This window comes from Marmota marmota, unplaced genomic scaffold (assembly GCF_001458135.2).
Source record: "Marmota marmota marmota unplaced genomic scaffold, marMar, whole genome shotgun sequence".
Lineage (NCBI taxonomy): Eukaryota > Metazoa > Chordata > Mammalia > Rodentia > Sciuridae > Marmota > Marmota marmota.
The window spans coordinates 611,801-625,985 of record NW_026000316.1 but is presented as its reverse complement, the minus strand read 5'-3'; the positions used below and the strand labels follow the sequence as shown (position 1 = coordinate 625,985).

The window sequence follows — 14,185 nt, the reverse complement described above, 5'->3', positions numbered from 1 at the left end:
GACATAGGGACTGATGTTAGATTGATCAGTGTTTGAATCCTGGTGCGTAATTCTATGCTCTAGGGCATGTAACTTTGGCTTCAGTGTTAAAGTTTTTTCGGTTTGGGATTTTTTGTTGTCATTGTCCTTAGGGTCATTTTGAAAAGTATGTGAGTTAACATATGGAAATAAGTGGAAGGCACCTGGAGAAATGTGTGTAACCTAATAAGCACTAACGTAAGTTAGCTATTACTAGGTCAAGTACTTGGTATATCATCTGGTGTTTAGTGAGGGATACATATGTACTCACTGCACTTGCTCATATTAGTCCTCCTGGCAACAAAAAGAAAAACAGATGGGTGAATGGGGCAGGCTGCCATGTCAGCTATTAATATATTTTACAAAATGGCAATAGTAAATCATGGTGGCTCCCATGGGAAATAATCTGATATATAGATTGAGTGAAACAAAATAAAAAGCACCTGTTAGGGTCCATAAACAAGTCAAGATGGCACCTGGCACTTTGCCAAGAGGAGTGGTTTGAGAAGTAACGCCAGCAAGCCATTAAGATGATAGAGATTCCTTAATGACTGACTGCTGTGTCTAGATTACGTCAATTAAGTTAAGCTGTGTGTAATCATTAAGATGATTCCTTATTGGTTGACTGCTGTATCTAGTTTATGTTGATTGAGTTAAGATGTGTGTAATTAAGAAGATGAGGATTCCTTGATGACTGATTGATGTATCTAGATGTTAATTGAAACAAGCTGTGAATTCAGTTATGTATATATACCCTTGCTGTCCTACAATAAAGCGGCTCCTGCTGAATCAACCTTCACAAGTTGCTTGTCACTCACCCCCCAGTTATTTTGCCCAGCCAGACTGCGGCAAGCACCAAGAATGAAACAAGTATGGGAAAGGATTAAATTGGGGGCTTACCTTCTTCCCATTTTCAATCTTTGGGCAAAAAATGTATTATCGTTCAAGAAATGGCTCAGGTTTCAGTGGCAGACTACAAGAAGCAGGAAGTAATATTTGTGCAGAGACAAAAGTCAGTTTATGAAACTGTATATTATGGCATTATTTCTCAGAAGAGAAATGAGACTTTCAGCATTTAATGAGACTTTTAGCATTTTTTTGTGAACTTAAACATAAAGAAGTTAGGAAAATGAACACGTGGAATGTCAACTGTGTATATGAATGGATGGTTATAATGCAGAATAGTTATGCTTTCACATCTATGATTTACTTGTATAAAAGCATGCCGATGGCCAAGTAGGGGTTTTGACAGATGTTTGGGGATACAACACTGTTCCTATGGATCCACTGTACAAAATAATAGCAATATATTATTATATGTCAGTATGTTTTCACTGATAAATAAGTGGCATCACTTAGGATAAGGCACCCAACTTCTGATGCCAGGTGCCTCACATGTAAAACTCAAAGATTAGGGCTAAACACCACCTCAATCATGGTATACAAAAAAAAAATAATAATACAAGCCAAGGTTGTGACTCCATGCAGACCTTGATATGCTTTAGATTACTATATATTAGTTTTCCTGTTATAGAGATTCCTGTAAGAGGAATTATACAGCCTCTCCTGCTTTGTGTCTGGCTTCCTTAAATTGGCATAATGTTGTTGGAGTCATCCCTGCTTTGGATTTGTTACTGCTGAGACATATTCCATCATATGGAGAGATCATAATTTGTTTACCCTTGAAGTTGTTTCAGTGTAGTTTGAGTAGGGAGAGAAGGTAAATGCTTTTGTTAGTCATCTTCCTTGGACAGTTTGTACCATTTTATAATGGTTACAACTTCATCCTTTTCATTACTTTATCTCTCTGGGGAAATATTATCTCAAGGCCATTCAGATTTTTCCATGCTTTCTACTCCCTCAGAATTGGTCACTGGATTTGTTGTTTGTGCCATCCCTTCCTTATTGATCCTGATTTCTGACGGTCTCTTGCCCTGGGACTGTGGATACTTGGCTTTAATCCAGACCCTGTTCTGGCCTTGCAAGCAGTTTAGCTTTACCTCACATCCAAACTGTGTTGGTCTGTGCTTTATCACTGTGATTTACCATTTCCTTTCTCTTTTAAAAAGCCATTTTTCTCTATTTTCTACATGAGAATTTTGATTCATATTTTCCAGTGTACCTTTGCATTTATTGTGAATGGAACATTATTATTCCAAAACAGAATTATAAAATTTTAAATTAAATCTTGTACAATACTTGAATTCTCATCATTTAAACTGTTCTGGTGATTGTCAACTTTGATTATACCTTATGGCTGTTTGGGGAGTCTGAAAAAATCATCAGGACCAGGCTACCCACAGAACCCTTAAAGAAGAATTGGGGTCTGACCAGACAAGCACAGTTTTTAAACTTTCCACATCAGGCACTGAGGTGTGCAACTGAGGTTGCAAACGATTTTGAGGAAGCCTCCACTTTTGATTTACACTTGCTGGAAGATTTCTTGAAATGGTTGCCACCTTGTTTTGCTGACTTCCACTAAGCATTGTTTTGGAGACCTAAAGAGACTATGAACTTAAACAGTTAGTGAATGATGGCAAAATCTGGCCTACAGCCTGTTTTTGTGCAGTATGCAAGCTAAAAATGGCTTTTACATATTTAACAGGTTAGAAAAAAATGAAAAAAAAATATTATTTCCAGACATGTTAAAATCATCTGAATTCACTTTTGTATCCAAAAAGGTACAATGGATCCCAGTAATGCTCATGCTATGCCTATGGCTGCCTTTGTTCTAGAAGGGTAGAACTGAATAATTCTAGTAGGAACAAAATGGCCTACAAAGCCCTAAATATTCATAATTCAGCCCTTCTCAGGACAAATTTGTTGAACTATGGCTTAGAGCAAGCTCATAGTAACTCTGGTAAATGGTCATGGGTCCCTTTGGCTAAGCCAAGAAAGATTTGTTGGAGTCCTGTGTGACTTCATTGTAGGTTCTTCTGTAATAATCCCTTCATTCAAAGCACTGTAGGATAGGTGTAGAAATGGAGTAAGGGACCACCACTCACCATCATGATTGTTCAATTACTCTGAAGCTGAATTTCATTTTTAATTTCTTTGTATATTTTTAAACTATCTTATAAAGAAATATTCTTTATATTGTATTTATTTTTAAATGGATCAAATACAACCTATGCTAGTATGCTTTTCATTGTTATGATCAAAATACCTCATAAGAAAACTTAAGTCACAGAAAAATTTATTTGGGTTCACAGTTTCAGAGGTTCAGTCCATTGTCAGCTAACTCTATTGTTCTATTCCTGAGTTGAGGCAGAACATCATGGCAGAAGGTTGTGGCAAAGAAAGGCTTTCAGCTCATGGTGACCAGGATGCAGAGAGAGCAAGAGAGGAACCAGAGACTAGATATGGTACACAAGCATGCTCCCACCGATGTATCCTTCACCCATATGTCATGTACCTACAGTTACCACCCAGAAGTCCATTCAAATTATTAATACATCAAATAGATTAATACACTGACAAGGTTACAGTTCTCATAATCTAATTATCTCACCTCTGAACATTTCTGCATTGCCTCATACATGAGCTTTTTGGGGATATTAAAGATCCTAACCATAACATTCCAACACTGGCTTCCCATACTTCATGTCCATCTCATAGTAAAAAAATGCCTTAAGACCATCTCCATGAGTCCCTGTAGTCTTAACAGTTCCAGCACTGCCCAAAAGCCCAAGTCTAAATCCCCTCTGAGACTCAAGGCCTTTGTAAAAATAAAGAACAAATACATATATCCAATATAAAATGGCACAGAGTAAATATGTCCATTTCAAAAGGGAGGAATAGGAACATAGAATGAAGAAATGGTATAAAAGCGTAACCAAAACCCAGCTGGGAAATATTAAGTTCTAGAGCTTCATGTCTAGCACCTGTTGAACATGGTGGCAAGATGTGGGCCCCAAAGGACTTGAACAACCCTACCACTTTGGCCTTCCCAGATTCAGCCCACATGGCTTCTCTCTTGACCTGGCTCTGATCACTTCCTACAGTTTTCATTGACAGACATTCCAGGTTTCTGGCATCTCTTATTTCCTGGGGTCACCATCCAAGCTTTGGTTTCACTCTTACAGCTTAATGCATCTTTTCCTCAGGGGCTATTCACAATAATTCCAAAGTTGCTACACTTTACCTGACTTTCCAGGACTTCGTTGGCAAAAGAGTAACTTACAGGTAAAAACTTTATTTTAGGCTCACAGTTTCAGAGGTTCTTTCGTTAGCTGGCTAACTCCATTGCTCTAGGCCTGATTGTGAGGCATAATAACAGGGTACAAGGGTGTGGTAGAGGAAAGCTGCTCAGCTCATGCCAGCTAGGAAGCAGAGAGAGTGAGAGGTGCCAGAGGCAACATATATTCTAAGGGCATGCACGCCCCCAGTGATCTACTTCCTTTACCTGCCTACAGTTACCACTCAGAAGTATATTCATCTTATTACTCCATCAAATGGATTCATGCACTGACAAGGTTATAGTTTTCATAATCTAGTCATATCACCTCTGAATAGTTCTTACATTGCCTAACACATGAATTTTTCAGGGTATATTAAAGATCCAAATCATAACATAACCTTATAGGAACAACATTATAGGATGTTCAGATATTTCAATATCCAGGAAATATTTTGATTAACTACCCAATTTTGAAAATAACTGTAGGTCAAATCATTATGACTATTTTTCCAACCTTGCTGTCAAGGTCAATAGCACTCCATTTCAACCAGGAAGTTACATGCTTCTACTCACCCTCTGGCTCCAGGATCCCAACATCCCCACTGAAATGAGGGTGGCCATGACAAGGGAAGAATCTCACATCTCTCTGTGACCCTTGCAAAATAAAAACTAACCAATTCCAAAAATAGTATAAGGAAGGAAATAAATTAAGATCAGAGTCAAGAGCAATGAAATAGATAATAAAACAATAAGACCATGAATCAATGAAATAAAGAGTTGGTTTTTTGAAAGACTAATAAAACCTTAGCCAAACTAACCAAAAGACAAAAGATAGAAGACCCAAATCTATAAAATTAAAGATAAAAGAGAATTTGCCACAGACATCACAGAAATCCAGAGGATCATTAGGGACTATTTTGAAAATTTATACTCCAAAAAATTATAAAGCCTAGAAGAAGTGGACACATTTATAGACACAGGCAACCTGCCAAAATTGAATCAACAAGGCACAGAAAACCTAAACAGACCACTGACTTGCAACATGAAGCAGTACTAAAAGATCTTCCGACACAAAGAAAAACTCAGTAACAGATGGATTCTTAGCTGAATTATATCCAATATTTAAAGAAAAACTAATACCAATGATACTCAAATTATTTCATGGAATAGAAAGGGATGAAACACTTTCAAATTCATCCTATGAAGCTAGTATCATTCTCATACCAAAACTAGATTAAGGACACATCAAGGAAAGAAAACTATGGACCAATATTCTTGATGAACATAGATGCAGAAATGTTTAATAAAATATTAACAAATTGCATTCAACAACATAATAAGAAGATTGTACACCATGATCAAGTTGGTTTTATTCCTGATTTGCAAGGTTGGTTTAACATATGCATATCAATAAATGTAATTCACCACAGAAATAGAATTAAGTAAAACAATCACATAATCATCTCAACAGATGCAGAGAAAGTCTTTGACAAAATTCAGCATGCATTCATGACAAAAAAACACTAAAGAAACTAGGGCTGAAAGGAACTTACCACAACATCATAAAGGTTATATACAATATACCCAAAGCCAACAATCATAGTGAATGGGGAAAAGCCAAAAACATTTCCTTTAAAAAACTGGAACAAGACAAGATGTTCACTCTCATCACTTTTTTTTCAATATAGCACTGGAAATTTTAGTCAGAACAATTAGGGAAGAGAAGGAAATAAAAGAGATACATATAGGAAAGGAATTATCACTGTTTGCAGATGGCATGATCCTATAATTAGAAGATCCAAATAGCTCCACCAAAAGACTTCAAGAGATAATAAACATTCAGCAAAGTAACAGGTTACAAAATCAACATACAAGGCTGAATAGTTATCCTGTATACCAATAATGAATCAGCTGAGAAAGAAGTCAGGGAAACAATTCCAATCACTTTAGCTTAAAAAAAAAACATTTAGCAATAAATCTAAAGTGCTGAAATACCTCTGCAATGAAAACTATAGACCACTGAAGAAAGAAATTGAAGACACAACATGCATATTTATGTATAGGCAGAATTAAAAATGGCCCTACTGCCTAAAGCAATATAAAGATTCAATCCATCAAAATACCAATGAAATTCTTCACAAAAGTAGGAAAAAATAGTCCTAAAATTCATTTGGAAGAAGAAAAGTCCAAGAATAAAAAAGCAATTCTATTCCAAAAAAGCAATACTGGAGTCAACACATTACCTAACATCAAATTACACTACAAAGCCACATGAACAAAGACTGCATAGTACTGATGTAAAAACAGACACACGAACTGATGGAACAGAACAGAAGATGGAGACAAACCCACATAGATCCAATCATCTGATCTTTGACAAAGGTGCCAAAAACATATATTAGGGAAAAGACAGCCTTTTTACAAATGGTGCTTGGAAATCTAGTTTTCCATATATACAAGAGTGAGAGTAGATCTTTTCCCTCACCCAGCACAAAATGGATCAAAACCTATGCATCAGACCAGAAAATATGCAACTCCTAGGAGAAAATGTAGGGTCAACACTCTAGCATATTGGAATAGACAATGATTTATAAAGAGGACTCCTACAACTAATGAAATAATATTAAGAATTAATAAATGAGATAGCATCAAATTAAAAACTTGCATGGCAAAGGTTGCAATTAAGAATGTGAAGAGAACCTACAGAACAGGAGAAAGTCCTTGCTAGTTACTCTTCAGACAAAGGATGAATATCCAGAACATATAAATAATTCAAAACTTAACACCTCCAAATAAATCAATAAATGAGGAAATGAACTAAAAGGACACTTCTTAAAAGAAAATATACAAATGGACAACAAATATATTTAATAATGTCAAACATCTTTAGCAATCAGGAAAATTAAAATCCAAACTACACTGAAATTTTATCTTACAATAATTAGAATGGCAACCATCAAAATACAAACAATAATAAATGCTGGAGAGGATATGGATAAAAAGGAACACGTTTACAGTGCTGGTGGGATTGCAAATTAGTACAACCACTATGGAAATCAATATGGAGGTTCCTCAAAAGACTAGGAATGGAATCACTGTATGACCCAGCTATACCACTTCTCAATATCTATTTTAAAGAATTAAAGTCAGAATACTATAGCAATACATGCATAACCATGTTTATAGGAACACAATCCACAACAGCCAAACTATGAAAATAACCTAAGAATCTGGCAATGTATGAATGGATAAAAGAAATGTGGTATATATATACACAATGGAGTTTTATTCAATCACAAAGAATAATGAAATTATGTAATTTGCAGCAAATGGATGGAACTTGAGAACATTACATTAAGTGAAATAAATCAAACTTAGAAAGCCAAGGGTCATATTTTTCTGTCTTATGTGGAGACTAAAGAGGAAAAAAGGGGGGAAAATCTCATGAAAATGGAAGAAAAATCAATAGAGGAAAGAAACTATGGTAAAGCAGGAGGGGAGGGAAGAGGGAAATACTGGGGAATGATACTGGCCAATTTACATTGTTATATCATGTGCATGTATGAATATGTAACAATGACGCCCACCATTATGTACTATAATTATAATACACCAATAAAAATATGGGAAAAAACAAAAACCAATATAATGTTTGGTATTATAAATGGTATTCACAATGAAAATGGTATTTTCTATTTGTTAAAATGGTTTTGTGTGTATTAGTCTTCTACCCAACATACTTGTTAATCTGTTTTTAATTTTAATTTTCTTTAGCTTATTTTGAATTTTATAAGAAGATAGTAATGGATAGCTTTGCTTATTTTCACTTTCATATTTGTATTAATCTATATATGTATGTTTGCAAGTATGTATTATATATCACTGCAGTGCCTGGTAGAATGTGTAGCTTATTGCATTCCATTCTACATGATGTTGATCAGAGGTCTTCATAGGAGTTGTCTTTGCCTGTTTTCTAATTGTAAAGAGAATACTTCTAATGTTCTACTACTAAGGGTGGCATTTGATGTAGTTTATTGTTTTAACATCGGTTGTCAGTTCACAGAAACAAAGTTCTGTTTTCAATTTGCTGAGAATTACTGTTATTTTGTGGTTTAATATTGGCTGATTAATTTACTAAATATGTCTTTGCTGGATATTTTGTCATAATCTCTCTCTCCTTCTTCCTTTGTTCAGGTAATATGTTAAATATTATGGACCTCTTAAAATTCTAAACCAACCTCTTGTTCTTGAGATTAAGCATAATTTTGTCATGATGCATTATCTATTTTAGCTATTGTTGGAGTTAGTTTGTTATTGATTTATTTGGTGGGCTTTTGCATTTATGTAACTAATGGATGTTGACTAGTAATTTTGCTTTTGCATGTATTCCTTGTCAACAACACTTTTAAAAATATTAAGATTTTTCTATTCATTTAGTTTGGAAAATTATTTTTATGGCATTTGTCTATTTGATCTGAAATTTCTAATTATCAGCATATCTTTTTCATATTATCTTTTCACCTCTTCTGTGACTGCAAACATGACTCCTTCTTCACTCCAAAAGTGGCTTTTCTGTACCTTCTAATTTTTTTTACCCATCTTGCAGAGGATTTATCATTATCCTGTGTTTCTAAAGCACTAACTTCTAGCATTTTTGTTCAATTATATCATCTCTGTTATCAGTTTCATTTAATATCTGTGCTTATTTTTGTTACTTTTCCTTGACAAAGTGGAAAGATTTGAGGTTATTTTCTCTTAAGTCAAAAATCAAGTAACAATCTTTTCATATACAACCAGGTTTTATTCATTATAATTTTTATCCTTGAATGAAATGGATATTCAAATATCCAATACTTTCAATGGTTCATAAAAGACCTGTGGCTTTTCAATGTTAGTGTTTTTAATAAATGTCATGATGTATGTTCAATTCAACTGTTGGAATATCAGATTATTAAGGAAGAGGGATCTGCATCACTGAAGTAAAGGAATTATTATTATGAAAATATATGAAGTTTGTTTAAGAGAATAGCATACAGCCTAGAAATGACACTGATTTTGAAATCATACTTGTCTGGATTCAAATCCAGGCTCTGTCATTTATGGTCTATGTGGTTTTAGGAAAGTTCTGAATCTCTCTGGGATTCCATTCTTCTATGTTGAAGTCAAGTGATGCTGTCTGCCAAGTGTTCTCCCTTGTTCCAGGCACTTACCTGATAGAACTGAACTTATTAACTGCCTTCATTTGGGTGGTGAAATGTAAGTGACTAGCTCTGGCTAAACCATTGTTGAGTGATGTGTGCTATTTCTGGGACAGAACATCTTGTTAGTTTGAGACTGGGACTCTCTTTACATCTGGCACAGTGACAGACCATTTTCTAAATGGTGGTTGTTTCATCACTTTGTGTCTCTGAGCCATTCCAGTATGAATCATTCAGGCCTCAATATCCACCATCCTGTGAAGGATGTGTACGTGCCATGGACATGTAGTAGCAGTAAAAAATAAGCCACCAAATTTTGAAGGTTGCCTGGAACCACAGCATTAACCAGCCCGTACTGACTCATATATCTCATGTATGAATTAAAATAACACTCTCACAGGATTTTTTTTTCTGAGGATAAGTTTCATGATGATGTAATTGATTAACATATAATAAGATCTCAAAATATGACAGTATACCTGATAATAACCTAACAATTCTGGAAAATATGGGAAAATTGTATAAAATTAAAGGTATTGTGTCTGCCTATCCTGACAAATAAAATTGTATCCTTCTTAGAAAAGTGATGCATTTTATTTATTTCTACACATAATACTTCCAAACAACTTAAACTTTTCAATAAATTTCTTGCCATCATGCTATCAGGAATATGTTTACAGGGCTGGAGTTGTAGCTCAGTGGTGTGTGAAACACTGGGTTCAATTCTCAGTACCATATATAAATAAATAAAATAAAGGTCCATCAACAATGAAAAAAAAATTTAAAGTAATATATGGGGCTAGGGTTTGTAGCTCAGTGGTAGAGTGCTTGTCTCGCATGTATGAGGCACTGTGTTCAATCCTCAATACCACATAAAAATAGATAAATAAAAAAGGAGTCTGGGGTTGTGGTGTAGCGGTATAGTGCTCACCTAGCATGTGTGAGGCCTTGGGTTCAATCCTCAGCACCACATGAAAATAAATAAATAAAATAAAGGTACTGCGTCCAACTACAACTAAAAATTAAATATTAAAAAAAGGTATTGTGTCCATATCCAACTAAAAATTTTAAAAAGTAATATGTTATAATTTGGGGATATCCATAAAGAACAGAAAAGTGAAAATATTACAGCAGGACAGAGACTGACTAGTCAAATAAGAAAATGGGCTAAAGACCAATAAGTAACTTCATAATGATAGTATATTATAATTATATGTGTGTAAACACACATACCATTGTTCTTTGTAAATATGGCTACAAAATATTTTTAAAAACAATTTATATCACTGATGGATCATTCTTTTTTAAAAATATTTTTAGTTATAGATGGACACAATATCTTTATTTTATTTATTTATTTTTTATGTGGTGCTGGGGGTCAAACCCAGTACCTCATGCATGCAAAACAAGCACTCAAATACTGAGCTATAACCCCAGCCCTGGGAACAAAATATTAATGTAGTATAAAGTATTTAGTTTGAACAGGTTTTCCCAAAATATTTTCTGAAGTTGAGATACCTATACACTATGGAAAATTGTTCCATTCAGGGATAAATTGGACAAACTACCTCTCCTTTCAAGACTCATGTTTCATATTAGCAAATTATCTAAAACTTTCCTACAATATTGAAATCCTTTTACCTTCATTTCTGTTTGTCCCACATTTCTCTAATGGTTGATCACATTTTTGTTGTGGGTCTCTCTCAGACTTAGTGTTTTGCAGAATAACCTTGGAAATACTGAGATAAGAATTTAAAAAAGGGAATTATGTAAGGTTCATATAAAATAAAGTATCACAAGCTATAATATTTTAAACACTCTTTCAATGAATATTTATTTATTTTATATAGAAATAATACTTTATATTTCTCCCAAAATTAATTGTTTGTCAAAATGATTAAAGCACTATCACTGTGGTGGTAGAGAATTACAAGATTCAGAATATTTTACATATATCAAGATACAAAACATAAAAGATTTAATAGTTCCAAACATAAATTGACTGTAAATAACTTTAAAAGTAGAGCATATAACACACAAATTTTCTATAGTCCCAAAATACAAATGTAGTAACTGAGTTAATATCCATGTTCATGCTATGTCTACATTAAATACCTACTATTCACATCCATCAAGTGCCCCATAAATGTAAGAACACTCATTTATTTGCCAAACTTTACTTATTTAGTATTATCTTCATGAATTTTGACATATATTACATATAATTTTACTTAATACATTTTCTTAAGTCACTATTACTTTGTAATGTACTTTTCAAGGAGTGGAGGAAATAACAGAAAATTGGGGGAAGGGGAGAGCACCCCAAAGAAATAATGTTTGATTGAACTACTTTAAGATATTTATAGAGATTTCAAGCACAATAAAGATTATGGCACCCTACTCCATATGCACTTCAGAAAACAACTGAAATTCAAGTAAATACAAGAAACAAATCCTGAATTTTCACATGATGGCTATATTCACATTTTTATCAATATGCCCAATTCTTATTTTCAAAAAAGCTTCCCTCCCCTTGGGCGTGTGTGTGTGTGTGTGTGTGTGTGTGTTTGTGTGTGTGGTGGTGGTGGTACTTGGATGGTACTCAGGGCCTCGCACATGCAAGCAAGCATTCACTATTCCACCAATCCACATTCTCAGCCCCCTCCATTTTCCTCAGAGAATCAAATATGAGTAGGAAATTAAGATTTGGATTTGGAATCATCAATAAAAATTAGCATCTAGAAAAATGTCTGGTAGTTTTAGAAACAATGGGACAGAGGAAGTCGATGAGGATGTGAGGCACAAACAGTGAATCAGGCAGTGTGATGCGCCTAGACGGGGTTTCAGCGAGGGTGGGAGGAGGAGAGCAAGGTTCCATCTGGCTTGAGAGTCCAGCCCTTGAGATGACTGACACGTCCTAGAACCCCGCCCACCCTTCCCTGCTACCAGAGTCCCGTGCATTGTTCTCCTCTGCCTCACTCTCCACCATCAACAGTGCCACTAAGTCCCTGGTGGGGGCAGCACTCATCTGCGTGCTTTCTCTGCCACGTGTACAGGAGTTTGACCCGGATCAGAAAGTCATCTCCCTACTTCCACCCAATTCTCACTCCTCACAAATTTTGGCTCTGTGGTGGCCACTTGGCTACCCTTCGAAGCCTGATTCCTTGAGTAAAATTCTATTACAGAAAACTGTCCATGGTGGCAGAATATAAAAGTTTGTGGGAAGGTTGGGATTTAAGGCAGAGTTCGATCAAACTTAAGCCTGAGCTCTGCCACTGATTGCAGTTTTAAATATCTGCACACACTGGGCTGTCTCTTCAGAAGGCCAAGCATGCTGTGGGGGATGGGTGGTGAGGTGGGTGGTGAGGTGGGTGGTAAGGTGGGTGGTGAGGTGGGGGTGGGAGCGGAGGAGGGGTGACGGTGGTCGATGGAGGTACAGGGGTTGGGGGAATGGTACCTGATCAAAGGGGCAGGTACATGACCATAAGATCCACATAACCCACAGCTGTGGGATCTTACCTGACTGCCTGGCGCTTATCTGAAGAGGGCCGCATGATGGCAAGATCCTAGCTCCCTCAGGGATCAGGCGCACTCTGTCTTCAAGTGATTGAGAGGGTGAGCACCACGTGACCATAGTGTGGCACATGACTACCTGAACAACAGCTATAGGGTAGCTACAATGCTCACGTGATTGCAAGGGCTTTGCCTCCTATGTGATAGTGAGAGCCACCTGGCTGCAGACCTTGGATCTGCAGAGTTCCATAGCTTGTAATCCTTGCTAGATAGAAGGCTGAGCCTGACACTGTGAAGGAGGGAGCCCTGAGGGGTAGGTAATCCGGTGTATATGACCATAGAAACACATAACTCAGTAGGTTACCTATATGACGTGAGGGTGGAAACTTCCACATTCTGGTAGCCAGCAGTGGCCACATGATGAAAGAATACAGATAACCAGCAGGATACTCTAGTCACTAGAAAAGCTGAATCTACTAAATGATACAGAAAAGTAACCACAGAGACCAAATTATCTCAGCCTTTAAGAGTTCATGGTGCTGACATGACTAGTAGACCAGGGCCTGCCACATCATTTTAGTGTCCACATGATGGAAGCATTCATATGACCAGCAGCCTTAGGAACCTTCAAGGTTCAGAACATTGGACTAGAAAATTTGCATTGTCCTTATGTAAGCCTGGACCTGAAGGATGAGAGCCAGTATCTCACAATAGTTGTCATTGTTCATTTTCCATTGCTATATACTACTGGAGACTAGGTTAGTTATTTTAAAGAATAGAGGTTTAGTTTGGCTCATGTTTCTGGAGGCAGGGAAGTGCAAGACCATGCTACCAGCATCTGCTCAGTATTGGATAAGGCTCTTATGCTGCATCATAACATGGAGGGAAAAAAAGCAGAAAGGTATGGGGGCATTGGGGAAGAGGGAAAAAATGAGGGATGACTACCCTTTATAATAACTTCTCAAGGCAACTAATACAATCACAAGAGAACTGCATTAATCCCTCTTAATGACCTAATCACCCCCAAAAGTTCTCACCCACCTCTTCATCAAAGGAAATAAAATTTCAACTTGAGTTTCAGAGAGAATAAACCCATATTAAAACCATAGCTCTAATTAATAACTTATATAATAAGGTCTAACATTCTCTTATTACCAATAGAACTCATATTTTATTTCAAAATACTTTACCATTATCTTTAAAATATTTTACCTGACTGATACATTAAAATTATACATATTTGGAGGAACCGTGTGAGATATATATATATATATAT

At 35.9% G+C, this 14,185-nt stretch overlaps 1 protein-coding gene across 1 annotated transcript in view; it reads right to left on the bottom strand.

The window, feature by feature from the left end:
* LOC107156219 (nuclear RNA export factor 2-like) overlaps nucleotides 1-12,950 on the bottom strand; it is a 32,777-nt gene extending 19,827 nt beyond the window's left edge. Inside the window, exons 1-2 of the mRNA XM_048797324.1 lie at nucleotides 12,916-12,950; nucleotides 11,038-11,135 (exon numbers count right to left, since the gene is read on the bottom strand). Of these exons, the coding sequence (XP_048653281.1) occupies nucleotides 11,038-11,135; nucleotides 12,916-12,950 (133 nt within the window). The remainder of the gene's footprint in view (nucleotides 1-11,037; nucleotides 11,136-12,915) is intronic.
* Nucleotides 12,951-14,185: the final 1,235 nt, after the last annotated feature.